Raw genomic sequence first — 13250 nt, forward strand, 5'->3', positions numbered from 1 at the left:
CATGATGGATTTTTCCAACCATCTCCAGAAATGATATGGTATGAGCTTGATCTACTAGACTTTTGGAGGAGACTTTTTGAGATGTGGGTACGAAAACTATTGTTTTCGCAATGGGGACTTCACCAAACAGAATACCGTCATCTGATTTTCGTTTGCACTTACAATAATTAAGTCGACCAGCATACAGCATCTGTGCAATGTGCAGCGTCTTGGCTTGGATTCTGCTACCAGTATGTTCTGTTCTTTTGGAATTTATAGTTTTAATGTGAGAAAGAAAGGTAAAGTTAGGTTGAGTGGTAGCAGTTCCGATAGGCCGAAGTTCACTTGGACGCAAGCTATAGCTTCTTAGATGCTCGTAACAATGATATAGTTGCGAATAAGGCACATTGGATCTTGGATAAAGCCTTCAGTTGTCGAGTGCGTCGGGAACCACAATAGCTTCGCTTAGTGCTGAACACTGAAACAGGGGATGACTCCATGAGTCCACCTTATCATCCAATATATTAAAACATACCGACTCCCAATGGACAGTGATGCGCAGATCGCCTGCTATCCACCAAAATCATCTCTCTACACTGCAAGGGGTAATATCCATATAGACTTTGCTAAGCTGACTCGAGGTAAGAGCAGACCATAGGTGGCCACCGGAGCACTTAATTCCCAACTGCTATCTGCCCGGTATACTGCTATGTCCAGGCACACAGAAATTATGTATCTTGAAAAATTCCGATGCAACCACAAACGAGCTCAGACACTTACCGACCACCCTCGAGCGCACCACAGTTAAACTGAAGGCTTTATTATTCGCTAGGCTACCAGAGTATCCGAGTAAAGTCCTCTTACCGTTGTAGCACTGGATAACATCCCGTCCTAATCGTGGAAAGTTTCGCTTGAAAGACTGTACAGTGAACGAGCTCCGGAGCGCATAAACGCTCCTCTCACCAACATTCCCTTCCAACTTCGACCCATTCGTGAACGAATTAGCTAGTTTAATCCGCAGATGAGTCTCTCCCCAATCCACTCTAGAGTGGGAATTACTAAGGTAGCGCTTGCAAGAGGGGGCAGAAGCATGGACCATGACAACAGCAGATGAAGCGGCTTTGGGAGTGTTCGAAAGAAAAGTTCTTCGAAAGATTTATGGACCTCTATGCGTTGGCGATGGCGAGTGCCGAAGAAGATTTAATGATGAGCTTTACGAGCTATACGCAGACATCACCATAGTCCAGCGAATTAAAATGCAGCGGCTGCGCTGGCTAGGCCATGTTATGCGAATGAAAGATGATGCTCCGGCCAAGAAAGTGTTTCTATCGGAACCCTACTATGGAAGCAGAGGTAGAGGGCGACCCCTACTCCGTTGGAAGGACCAGGTGGAAAACAATTTAAACACCCTTGGTGTGACCAATTGGCGCCGGTGGCGGAGCGAAGGAGCGACTGGCGCGCCTTGTTGGACGGCCATCACCGTTTAGACGGTTACGCGCCAATTAAGTAAGTAAGTAAGTAAGCTTGCAAGACGGCCTGAAAGGGAGATTGTGTAATTTAAGAAATTTAAGCCCTTTTAATAATTTTTAGCTTCTTCTACCAACATAAGCTGTTGATTCTTTAGGTTCTGGTATCCTTTGGAAAAATTATAGTTATGTTTAAAAATGACGTTATGTTTAAGATTTCTAATTTTTATTAATTTTAATCAAATAAATAGTTTTTTATTTCTTAAATAAATCTAGAGCTAACCACTCCTCAACCAAACAAATGTGTCAGTCCCAATCCAGCGCTGAAATCCTTTTGCCCACTCAACGGTCCACTCATCCACTTTGAGCCACTGCCAGTCAAATCTAAGCGCGTGTTACGATCCTGTGATGACCACACATTCGCTTTGCCGCTCAACCCCAATTGACTACCAAAATGGGGAATATTACTGTGAGTCAAACTAGCGCCATGACCATTTATATGCGAGTAATCCAAACCAGCACCGTTACGTTCAAATTTAAGACCATTAGCCAATTTATTCTGCGATGCGAAGGCATTAGCATCAAGGCTGTGTACGCCATTATTGAGGAGATTTGCGCTGGCACTCTGTGTGAAAGTATCACGTACACCGGGTATGTGCGTCTGCGAGAGAGCGGCGCCTAAACCGTGACTGTGGAAGGGAATATTGTAGACATTTAGTAATATTCCTTTAAAGTTTTTTTAAACAAAATCGTGTCCTCACTTATTATAGGCCAATGCGCCTCCTGTAGCTACTGGTCCACCATTTGTATTGCCAGCTGCAAAAACTTTGCCAATCACATTATGATCTGGGGTCCCTATACCTTTTGCCAATTCCAATCTTGCATCGGCCCCACCAAGTGGACTACTACTTAACGAACCACCCAATGATTGGGGATAAGCTTCGACGAGTGCACCAAGGAGTGCTGCTGTGAGTACGAAAATTGTGTAGTAATTCATTTTGTAGATGTTTGAGGGTTGTTGTAATTATTTATGTGTGTGCTTGGCAAGCTCTGGGTTGAATGTGATTCGGTTGAATGGCTCAACAGGTTTTTATATCCAACACTTAAGCCTTGCCTTATCTCAACTTATACCCACACATGTCTACATACACTCATACAAATTTAACTGTCTCACAGGGAATCCCATTACTCACAAAGCTTTGTAATTGGAGCTGTGCTGGTTCTCTTTATACTCAGTTGAGCAGAGCTCACAGAGTATATTAAGTTTGATTGGATAACGGTTGGTTGTACATATATAAAGGAATCGAGACAGATATAGACTTCCATATATCAAAATAATCAGGATCGAAAAAAAATTTGATTGAGCCATGTCTGTCCGTCCGTCCGTCCGTCCGTTAACACGATAACTTGAGTAAATTTTGAGTTATCTTGATGAAATTTGGCATGTAGGTTCCTTAGCACTCACCTCAGATCGCTATTTAAAATGAACTATATCGGACTATAACCACGCCCACTTTTTCGATATCGAAAATTTCGAAAAACCGAAAAAGTGCGATAATTCATTACCAAAGACAGATAAAGCGACGAAACTTGGTAGATGAGTTGAATTTATGACGCAGAATAGAAAATTAGTAAAACTTTGGACAATGGGCGTGGCACCGCCCACTTTTAAAAGAAGGTAATTTAAAATTTTTGCAAGCTGTACTTTGTCAGTCGTTGAAGATATCATGATGAAATTTGGCAGGTACGTTACTCCTATTACTATATGTACGCCTAATAAAAATTAGCAAAATCGGAGAAGGACCACGCCCACTTTTAAAAAAAAAATTTTTTTAAAGTAAAATTTTAACAAAAAATTTAATATCTTTACAGTATATAAGTAAATTACATATATCAACATTCAACTCCAGGAATGATATGGTGCAACAAAATACAAAAATAAAAAAAATTTCAAAATGGGCGTGGCTCCGCCCTTTTTCATTTAATTTGTCTAGGATACTTTTAACGTCATAAGTCGAACAAAAATTAACCAATCCTTTTGAAATTTGGTAGGGGCATAGATTTTATGATGTTAACTGCTTTCTGTGAAAACGGGCGAAATCGGTTGATGCCACGCCCAGTTTTTATACACAGTCGTTCGTCTGTCCTTCTGCATGGCCTTTAACACGATAACTTGAGCAAAAATCGACATATCTTTAATGAACTTAGTTCACGTACTTACTTGAACTCACTTTATCTTGGTATGAAAAATGAACGAAATCCGACAATGACCACGCCCACTTTTTCGATATCGAAAATTACGAAAAATGAAAAAAATGGCATAATTCTATACCAAATACGAAAAAAGGGATGAAACATGGTGAGGTAATTGGATTGGTTTATTGACGCGAAATATAACTTTAGAAAAAACCTTATAAAATGGTTGTGACACCTACCATATTAAGTAGAAGAAAATGAAATGGTTCTGCAGGGCGAAATAAAAAACCCTTAAAATCTTGGCAGGTATTATATATATAAATAAATTAGCAGTATCCAACAGATGATGTTCTGGGTCACCCTGGTCCACATTTTGGTCGATATCTGGAAAACGCCTTCACATATACAACTACCACCACTCCCTTTTAAAACTCTCATTAATACCTTTAATTTGATACCCATATCCTACAAACACATTCTAGAGTCACCGCTGGTCCACCTTTATGGCGATATTTCGAAACGGCGTCCACCTATAGAACTAAGGCCCACTCCGTTTTAAAATACTCATTAACACCTTTCGTTTGATGCCCATATTGTACAAACAAATTCTAGGGTCACCCCTGGTCCACCTTTATGGCGATATCTCGAAACGGCATCCACCTATGGAACTAAGGATTACTCCCTTTTAAAATACTCATTAACACCTTTCATTTGATACCCATATCGTACAAACGCATTCTAGAGTCACCCCTGGTCCACCTTTATGGCGATATCTCGAAAAGGCGACCACCTATATAACTACCACCACTCCCTTTTAAAACCCTCATTAATACCTTTAATTTGATACCCATATCGTACAAACAAATTCTAGGGTCACACCTGGTCCACCTTTATGGCGATATCTCGAAACGGCGTCCACCTGTGGAACTAAGCATCACTCCCTTTTAAAATACTTATTAACACCTTTCTTTTGATACCCATATTGTACAAACAAATTCTAGGGTCACCCCTGGTCCACCTTTATGGCGATATCTCGAAACGGCGTCCACCTGTGGAACTAAGGATTACTCCCTTTTAAAATACTCATTAACTCCTTTCTTTTGATACCCATATTGTACAAACAAATTCTAGGGTCACACCTGGTTCACCTTTATGGCGATATCTCGAAACGGCGTCCACCTGTGGAACTAAGGATTATTCCCTTTTAAAATACTCATTAACACCTTTCATTTGATACCCATATCGTACAAACGCATTCTAGAGTGAACCCTGATTCACCTTTATGGCTATATCCCTAAATGGCGTCCACCTATAGAACTATGGCCCACTCCCGCATAAAATACTCTTTAACACCTTTCATTTGATACCCATATTGTACAAAGAAATTCTAGAGTCAACCCTGATCCACCTTTATGGCGATATCCCTAAATGGCGTCCATCTATAGAACTATGGCCCACTTCCTCTTAAAATACTCTTTAATACCTTCCATTTGATACACATGTCATACAAACACATTCCAGGGTTTCCCTCGGTTCATTTTCCTACATGATTATTTTCCCTTATGTTGTCACCATAGCTCTCAACTGAGTATGTAATGTTCGGTTACACCCGAACTTAACCTTCCTTACTTGTTTTGGATTATGCTTAATGCGAACTTCGTTGATTAAGAATTTTTTTTTTTTCACAGTGTTTACATTTCAGTGAGTATTGGCATGTTTTTTTTTTATTTGTTTTGATAAAGTCGCGCAAAATCCCCGAGTTAAAGATAAAGGAAAGAAGTCAACAATCTTAAAAAAAAGGGGAAGTAATTGTTACTTATGGCTTTTTCTTTCCTGAAAATAATGTCTCCTTGTTAGTTCTGCTCAGCTCTCTAGTAAGTTTGTGTGGTCCCTTCGCAAAGCCTTTCCCACTGAATAAGAACTGAGGGATCGTTACCTACAAATTCAGCCATTTTGGAGAGCGTCAAGTAACCTAGCTGGTACTCAAGAGTGCAACATTAGTGACTAAAGCCGGAAGATTAGAGGGGGGATTTTCTTACAATAGCTCGGTGGAAGCTCAAGTTTGAGTAGCCCGATCACTGTAGCGTCTTTCAAGCGAAAGTTGCCGCAATTAAGGGTGGATCGTATGGAATGTTGTCCCGTGATACTATGGTTGTGATCAGGATTGTATGGTAGTGCCTGGCAAAGCCTGCGATTGCGTCAAACTATTATATATGATTAAGTTTATCTAGGCCTTATGGCTACAACTGAACCGGGCAAAAGGCGGTGTCGCCCAGCGTTTGCATAGCCGACTCTGGGCCCATCTATAAAGAAGCAGGTATCTTTGTACTCTCATCCCAAATCTTTTGGTTAATCAACGCTCATCTAACATTTGTGATTTGTGTTTTTACATGCCCCTTTTCTAATCGGAATATATGTGGTACGTCTAACATACTGGAAAACCCTTCCTGCTGCATGGAGGAAGATGAGGTCGAGTCATCAAGTCGCTTTATACTTGCTAGAACTAGGTTTCGGTACCAGCTCACTCAGATCTTCCAAAGAAGGCGGTTCTCTTAGTAGCTAAAACTTACTTCGCCTTATCTTATGTGGTCTCACAATTGACCTTCATTTTGTCCAACCTAAGCTATTCTACACCGATAGTGCGCTGGACAATGTTGTTGTCGTTATAGCAGTGCTTCGCCCTACCTAATAGGTGCGAGCGATCACAAATTGTCATAATATCCTCTAACGGGAGTCCAAGGAAACTTGCTGTTTCAACAGGGGGGGCCATAATGAAATGGGTGTTAGAGGCGTTGGTTCCACATTACAATTAAAGAGATGGTTGGTGTCATGTGGGGAAACATTTCAAGCGGGGCATACATTTCGTGTGTCGAGGTTGGTTCTGTATAGGTAAGAGTTTAACATGTTACAGCATCCAGAACCAAGTTGAGCTAAAGTGACTCGCGTTTCCCTGTGGAGTATGCATTCCTCTTCCTCTTGGGTACTATTCTTTGAGTACTGGATTCACCGGGCAATTCCTGGCATAAAGGTGCGACGTAGAGTTCACTGAGGACTTGCTTGTGTTTTTTTGCTTCATACAGCTGAGTTCTAAGGTGCCGTATTTCCTTATAATGCTTACGGAGATTACTCCTTAAGCCCCTAGGCGGTGTTGGCTCATCAAATCAGATGTCTGTTGGGATGCCCAGGTTTCTGGGTATTCAACAGGAACTGCTTGGTTAGCATCTCATTTCTCTCCCTGATGGGGAGTATTCTCGCCTCATTATGTAGATGGTGTTCTGGGGACATAAGAAGACAGCCCTGGCGGTTCTGAGAGCAGTATTTTAGCATGCCTGTAGCTTCTTCCAGTGAGTAGTTTGTAGGCTTGGCGACCATATAGGGGACGCCAGCCGATTGCTTTGTATGTGGTAATGAGCCTTTCTTTGTCTCTTCCCCAAGTACTGCCAGCAAGGGATTTGAGGGTTTTATTACAGCTCTGGATTTTCGGTACAATTGCGGCTGCATGCTCACCAAAATGTAGATCCTGATCAAACTTCACACCCAAGATTTTGGGGTGTAGTACAGTCGGTAGCGTAGTGCCATCGACGTGGATGCTCAAAATGGTCGACATTTGGGACGTCTATGTTGTAAATTGTCGGTGTAATGCCAGGTTTCGCGAGGCGAAAAAACTGGAGAGATCATGGGGTAGCCGTAGAAATTACACAAAAGTGGGGATAGGACACCAACCTGTGGCACCCCTTGTTTAATTCTTCTTGGTTTTAATGTTTCGTTTCTAAATTGCACCGATGCCTGCCGACCACCCAGATAATTTGCGGTCCACCTTTTAAGACATGGGGGAAGGGTAGACTCTTCCAGGTCTTGCAGTAACGTGTTGTTGTTGTTGTAGCGATAAGGTTGCTCCCCGAAGTGCAGTAACGTGTCATGGTTGACCGTATCAAAAGCTTTTGATAGGTCTAGCGCAACGAGTACTGTTCTATGGTTGGGGTTTGATTTAAACCGCAATGCGCTGCACAATCGCATATTAGGGTGTCCACTATTGCGTCCGTCCCTGAAAGCTCCCCGCAGGTTGTTATTGATTTGTATGGTCCACTGTCGGATATAGATCCGGTACGCGGCGGAGCAAGCACTATTAAGGCACTAGCCCGTGTCTTGGGAGCGCATTAAGATGTCAACATTGAACCTTCTAGGACATCCCGCCGATACACTTCCCCCCCCCCCTCACCCCCCTTGATGACACCAAAACGTCGCTTGCTAAATATGTGTATGGTACATTCATTATTGCAACAGGATTTCCTTCGCGTAGGTGAGGATGACAATTGGGTTGCGTAGGTTGTGAAGCTATAAAGCTTTGAATTGCGTTTATCCTTAATCTCAATCGTCGGCCATATCGTTGTCCTATAAGTTACGATGAGCTAGCACCCAAATCTTACTTACTTACTTAATTGGCGCTTAACCGTCTAAACGGTTATGGCCGCCCAACAAGGCGCGCCAGTCGCTCCTTCGCTCCGCCAACCGGCGTCAATTGGTCACACCAAGGGAGTTTAAATCGTTTTCCACCTGGTCCTTCCGACGGATTGGGGGTCGCCCTCTACCTCTGCTTCCATAGGCGGTTTCCGGGCACCCAAATCCGGAAAACGCTATTATCTCTCCAGATTCAACTGGCTATCGGTGCTTTTTGTACCCAGTACTGCTTTAAATACCTTCTGAAGAGTCAAAATCTTGAATTCGGACCCACTCTCTGATTTTGGAAAACGCCCAGTTATGCACGTGGCCGTAAGTGTTGCTAAGACTCCCCTCTTCTTCTCGTACCGATAAAGAGATTCCCCGTTGGTGTTGGGCAGTTTAACTGATTTTAATGGTTCTTTACCGAATACAGAGCTGGCACGTTCCAGGAAATAGCATCATAAAGGTACTGGACCGACCATCGTAGAAACGATCGATGGCATATCAAATTTTCTAAATGAGTTTACCTTATCCTCCTGTGATCGAACCCCAGCAGATAGCTAAATCTTACCTTGCATGTTATTTGTGTAGTTCACATTGAACGCCTTCAACCAAGCTAATGCTTGTATATTAGGTTGGGCTTCAAATCCAACTTGTTTCTCAAGAATTTCTTTGCACGCATAGACTTGACACTGTGTTCCGTCTTTTACCTCCAACTCAACTTAGGTATCAGAAACACGCCGAGTTATCCAGCACTGTTAGGAAGATTTAGCTCTTGACCATTTAAAGAAGAAACAAGTTTATCTAAGCGGGATCGCCCCTCAGCAGTAATTTAGCAAACACTCAAGAGTGTGTTTTCTGCCATGAAAAGCTTCTTAGCAAAAATTCATCTTGCAAATGCCGTTCGGAGTAGGCAAAGAACATGTAGGTCCCGTTCCTCCAGATTAGAAAAATTAAAAGGAGCTCGACACAAATTGGAAGAGAAGCTCGGCTCTCTTCGGAGGAAATATTATACTAAAGCTGTTAGGTTAGACTGAACTAACCCGTCCGGAAGAATCTCAAATAGAAGAAAAACTATTAAATTTTATACTTTTTTCTACATTTTTAATAGGACATTGTTCAATCGTTTGCTGAGATAGGCTTCCAGATATAGCTATACTGTATAAGCCACACTCTCTAATTAGTTTTAATTAAAAACGCCTCTTATTCTCTTTTAAAAGAAAATAGCACGCGAATATTTTATTGAATCGAAATTTTTTAAAAAATTCATTCGTTTTTGTACCGATATAATTTTTATAATTTTGTAGAACTAGGCGAAGGCAAACAAAGAGATTAAACAAAGAAAATATGCTTGAAACAAAGCAAAAGAAATTGTTGTGTTAAAGGAGGCATTTATATCTGCTGCTTTGTGATTGATTTTACCATTTTTTTTTTCATTATAAACCTTAAAATATTTATCTTTTTTATAATTTGTATTGTTTTAGCAAATAAAAAAACACGCCAAAGATATGCTTGCCGCTAAGTAGCTACATATTAGCAGCTTGTTTTACTATAAATTTATGTATACCAATTATTGTATTTACTGCAGATATTTTGAAACTTCTTTATTTATTGTTAAGTATATTTTTTGCTGTGTTTTAACCCATTTAGCATACAAAAATTAAATTATTAGCAAAATTATGTATTTTTTTTTTTTATTTAATAAGCCCTCATTCTGAAATTTCACGGTCCACTGCCATATATTTTTTCGACAACTCGTAAGTAAACAACGGATTAAGTGCGCTGTGTATGAAGACATTGAACATGACTGCGACTGCTGCTATTGTTAGTATATTTTTCAATACAAATTTAACAGAATAAGGTATAATTTATATAAAATGAAATTATTTGTTAGTTCTTTGTTTTATAATTATTATTTATGTTATCTTTATCTATGACAATTTCTTGGCCTTTTGATAGAGCGTATCCACTACTTTGCCCATACTATGTATAGTTTCCAATACACGCTCATAGGTTTTGTCGACGGGGGTCTGTTCAAAAACGATAAGTACACCTTCACCTTGATCTAAAATGCCGCTAAACTTCTTATCGAGAATCATTTGTGATAATTTTTTCTCCACTTGTGGCATAGGCAATTTAATGCACTCGGCAACATGAGAAACCTGAAACATAGGAACAAATATTATTCTAATGTTATTATATTTAAATAATAATTAAGATACATATGTAGAAGATAAGAAATATACATGCTAACGTTTTTTTGATTCTGATGCTATTCTCAAATTTTTTTTTAATAATTATGTACGTCTCTAATTTTTCTGCCCCGTGATTAATTTTCACCTACAAAAGTGCTGTTGTTGTTGTTGTTCTTGCTGCTTTAATCGCAAAATAACTCCAAAAAATTTAAGAAGTGTTGGGGAGCGATATAAGTAGCCTTTTGCAAGTTGAATCCGATTTGTTCTGGAGCAAGCACATTATGCTACTAGCCAAACTACTCATAGATCCACATTTTACCCCCTCTAAACTGTGTATTTTAGTCTCCTCTTACTACTGAGATACCTATCGCGGATTCGTCCTTCGTCTGACTAACTGGTCACAAAATTATACAACATAGTAGAGCAAATGGCCCAAAGTTACTTCCAAACCTAGCTCCCTAAGTTGTAAGCAGGTAATATCAAGACAGACATTTGCTAAAGGGCATATAGCTTAGTCTGTGTTTTATTGGCGTACCTCTACTCTCGAATATGGTTCAATAATGCGGCATAAGTTCTGCTCCAACATGGTGTCATAAAGCGTTCCCAAATGTGCCTGCACAATAACATCTTCTGATAATTCTTTTTTGTAATCTTTCAACGCCTCTTGGAAATCAGCAAGTGAACGTTTATGTGAGGCTTCTGCCACTGCTTTCATGGCATCTATATCGCGGCCCGAGTAAGTAATTGCCTATGACAAAGAAATAACAGATGAAAAACAGCAAAGAACAACTATTATAAGTTTACTCGAAACTTACCAATTTACCGCTCACAATTTGATTAACGTCCTCCGATTGACCCAACATAATTTTGCATAGCAGCATATACTTCAAACCAGTCAATGCTTTGCCATTATCAACGCTATCGAAACTTTCGAAAGCTTCGTAAAAATAGGAAAAGGCTGTTTTAAAATCACGTTCATCGGCGGCATGCAATATTCCAGATTGCAAATCTAGCGCACCTTGCACCTTAGGCGGACAATATATCGCATTAGCGGTTGTGCGTGCAGAGGTGAGTGCGGCGCGTGCTTTTGGTAAATTACTAAGTGCATGATAAGTTTTACTTTCCAACAATTGCACCTCAACCAAAAGATTCTTATCATCCAATTTCTTCAGCTCTCGTAATAATTGTGAACCTAATGCCAAAGCATCTGTATACAAGCCTGTGTCGAAGAAAAGTGCTATAAGACGCGCTTCCAATGACTGACGTAAAAATGTGCGTTTCTCCTGCTTAGCCCACTCAATACAGTCTTTACATAATTGCACCTGTCAAAAAATTTGTTTTTCATTTAGTATATGTAAATTAACTGACATGCAATGCGCTTACCTCTATACCCGTACCAGCGTCCATGTCTAGAAACATATCCACTAATGTACGCACCATTTTTGCTGCCTTTGCTTTGCTTATCAAACTGAGAAAGGGACGCGTCACCTTGATCAAATCGGCCAATTCTTTGGCTTTACCCTCTTGCTTATACAATTCACCCAGTTGCAGGATTCCCTGCTCCTTCAAACGAATCAGCTCTTCATCATTCTCAGCTACTTCTTGTTCACGTACAATTTTATTCAATAGAGTCATGCCCTCTTCACGATTCACCGTAGACAGGGCTTGAGCGCGTTCAAATAACGTTGCTCCGGCCATTTTTTCTTGCTGTAAAACAAATTTCACTTAATTTATTCAAATTCAATGGAGTTTCTGTGTATATTATTTCGTTGCGTTTTCTTTGTGTTTAAAATAGTCCTTGGCTTTTTACACTTTATTCAATGGAAATTTCGCGTTAGTTGAAATTTTTACTTTGAGTATCGGAAGAAAATTATTTTTTGCCTTTTCGCTTTGGTCTGAATGGCAGAAAAATGACATTTCATGGAACCGCCAGTCATGCAAGCAGTGCAGCCAACTGTGGCACATGAGAGTGCTACCAGATCTTTTACATTAAAGATTAACAGAGCTCTTGTATTTACATAGGCAATATAACAGAGCTCTTGTATTTACATAGGCAATATAACAGAGCTCTTGTATTTACATAGGCAATATAACAGAGCTCTTGTATTTACATAGGCAATATAACAGAGCTCTTGTATTTACATAGGCAATAATGTTAAAGTTCCTCGCTGTGTGGCAGCACTGCGTTTTCGAACTGTCAAAGGAAAAAATATATATAAAAATAAAATATAAAAATTCGCAGACGCGCGTTTCTGGCCGATTTAAAGATTTACGCCAGCAACAACAGCACAACAGCTAGGCGTTGGCATTGCTGCTACTGGTGGAGCTACGCCCATTTGGAAAATGCCAATGGCATGCCTAACATACGATCCAATAACAGTTGTGTGCACATCAGCAGCACATCACATCGATCGATCGTCACATCGTCGGGCAGCCAGAGCAGCCCAGCCGCGTAACGACAATGGACCCACCCACCCACCCACACACAGCCACACAGTAAGAGAGTAGCGGTGCCACAGTACCACTGCAGCAAACAGCATTGCAAGCAGTTTAGAACATCTCGCATTAGAATTTTAATTGCCGGCTTTAGCGCTTTAGCGTTGAAATATCTGCATTCTTTAGGTTAATCTATAGGGATTTGAAGCCAGAAAATATTATGCTGGACGAACACGGACACATAGCGCTACATATTTTGGGCTATCGAAACAACCATTGGATGGTTCAAAAACATACAGTTTTTGTGGAACCGTCGAGTAAATGGCGCCTCAGATAGTTAATCGTAAAGGACACGACTTTGCTGCAGACTCTGATGGTCCTTTCCTTTGGTGTGCTTATGATGCAATTTACCATTTCATGGGGAAACACAACAAGAGATATTGAATCAAATATTGCGTTCCAAGTTAGATATGCCAGAAAATCTATCACCTGAAGCACAATCACTCCGCGCCACCAGCTTCCACGGCCGCACCCACTC

General features: G+C 40.5%; 2 protein-coding genes across 2 annotated transcripts; both read right to left on the reverse strand.

The window, feature by feature from the left end:
- Positions 1-1649: 1649 nt before the first annotated feature.
- On the reverse strand, positions 1650-2515 carry LOC137243542 (attacin-A-like). Its single transcript, XM_067771351.1, has 2 exons — positions 2207-2515; positions 1650-2134 (listed from the first exon to the last, which is right to left on the reverse strand). Exons 1-2 carry the CDS (start codon positions 2440-2442, stop codon positions 1735-1737), a joined length of 636 nt encoding a protein of 211 aa, XP_067627452.1. The 5' UTR covers positions 2443-2515; the 3' UTR covers positions 1650-1734.
- Positions 2516-9893: 7378 nt separating this feature from the next.
- Rpn6 (regulatory particle non-ATPase 6) lies at positions 9894-12208 on the reverse strand. The gene is made up of 4 exons (XM_067771353.1): positions 11660-12208; positions 11092-11598; positions 10812-11024; positions 9894-10243 (listed from the first exon to the last, which is right to left on the reverse strand). Exons 1-4 carry the CDS (start codon positions 11972-11974, stop codon positions 10013-10015), a joined length of 1266 nt encoding a protein of 421 aa, XP_067627454.1. The 5' UTR covers positions 11975-12208; the 3' UTR covers positions 9894-10012.
- Positions 12209-13250: the final 1042 nt, after the last annotated feature.

This window comes from Eurosta solidaginis, chromosome 3, assembly GCF_040869045.1.
Source record: "Eurosta solidaginis isolate ZX-2024a chromosome 3, ASM4086904v1, whole genome shotgun sequence".
NCBI lineage: Eukaryota > Metazoa > Arthropoda > Insecta > Diptera > Tephritidae > Eurosta > Eurosta solidaginis.

Bases quoted from the DNA above. Each gene is read 5' to 3' on its own strand.
- Rpn6 (XM_067771353.1), bottom strand. From the start codon at position 11,974: ATGGCCGGAGCAACGTTATTTGAACGCGCTCAAGCCCTGTCTACGGTG. The intron at 11,599-11,659 runs GTAAGCGCATTG...ATTTTTTGACAG, and splicing joins ACGCTGGTACGGGTATAGAG to GTGCAATTATGTAAAGACTG. The intron at 10,244-10,811 runs GTACGCCAATAA...CCTATGTTTCAG, and splicing joins AACCATATTCGAGAGTAGAG to GTTTCTCATGTTGCCGAGTG.
- LOC137243542 (XM_067771351.1), bottom strand. From the start codon at position 2,442: ATGAATTACTACACAATTTTCGTACTCACAGCAGCACTCCTTGGTGCA. The intron at 2,135-2,206 runs GTGAGGACACGA...TCCCTTCCACAG, and splicing joins GGCGCATTGGCCTATAATAA to TCACGGTTTAGGCGCCGCTC.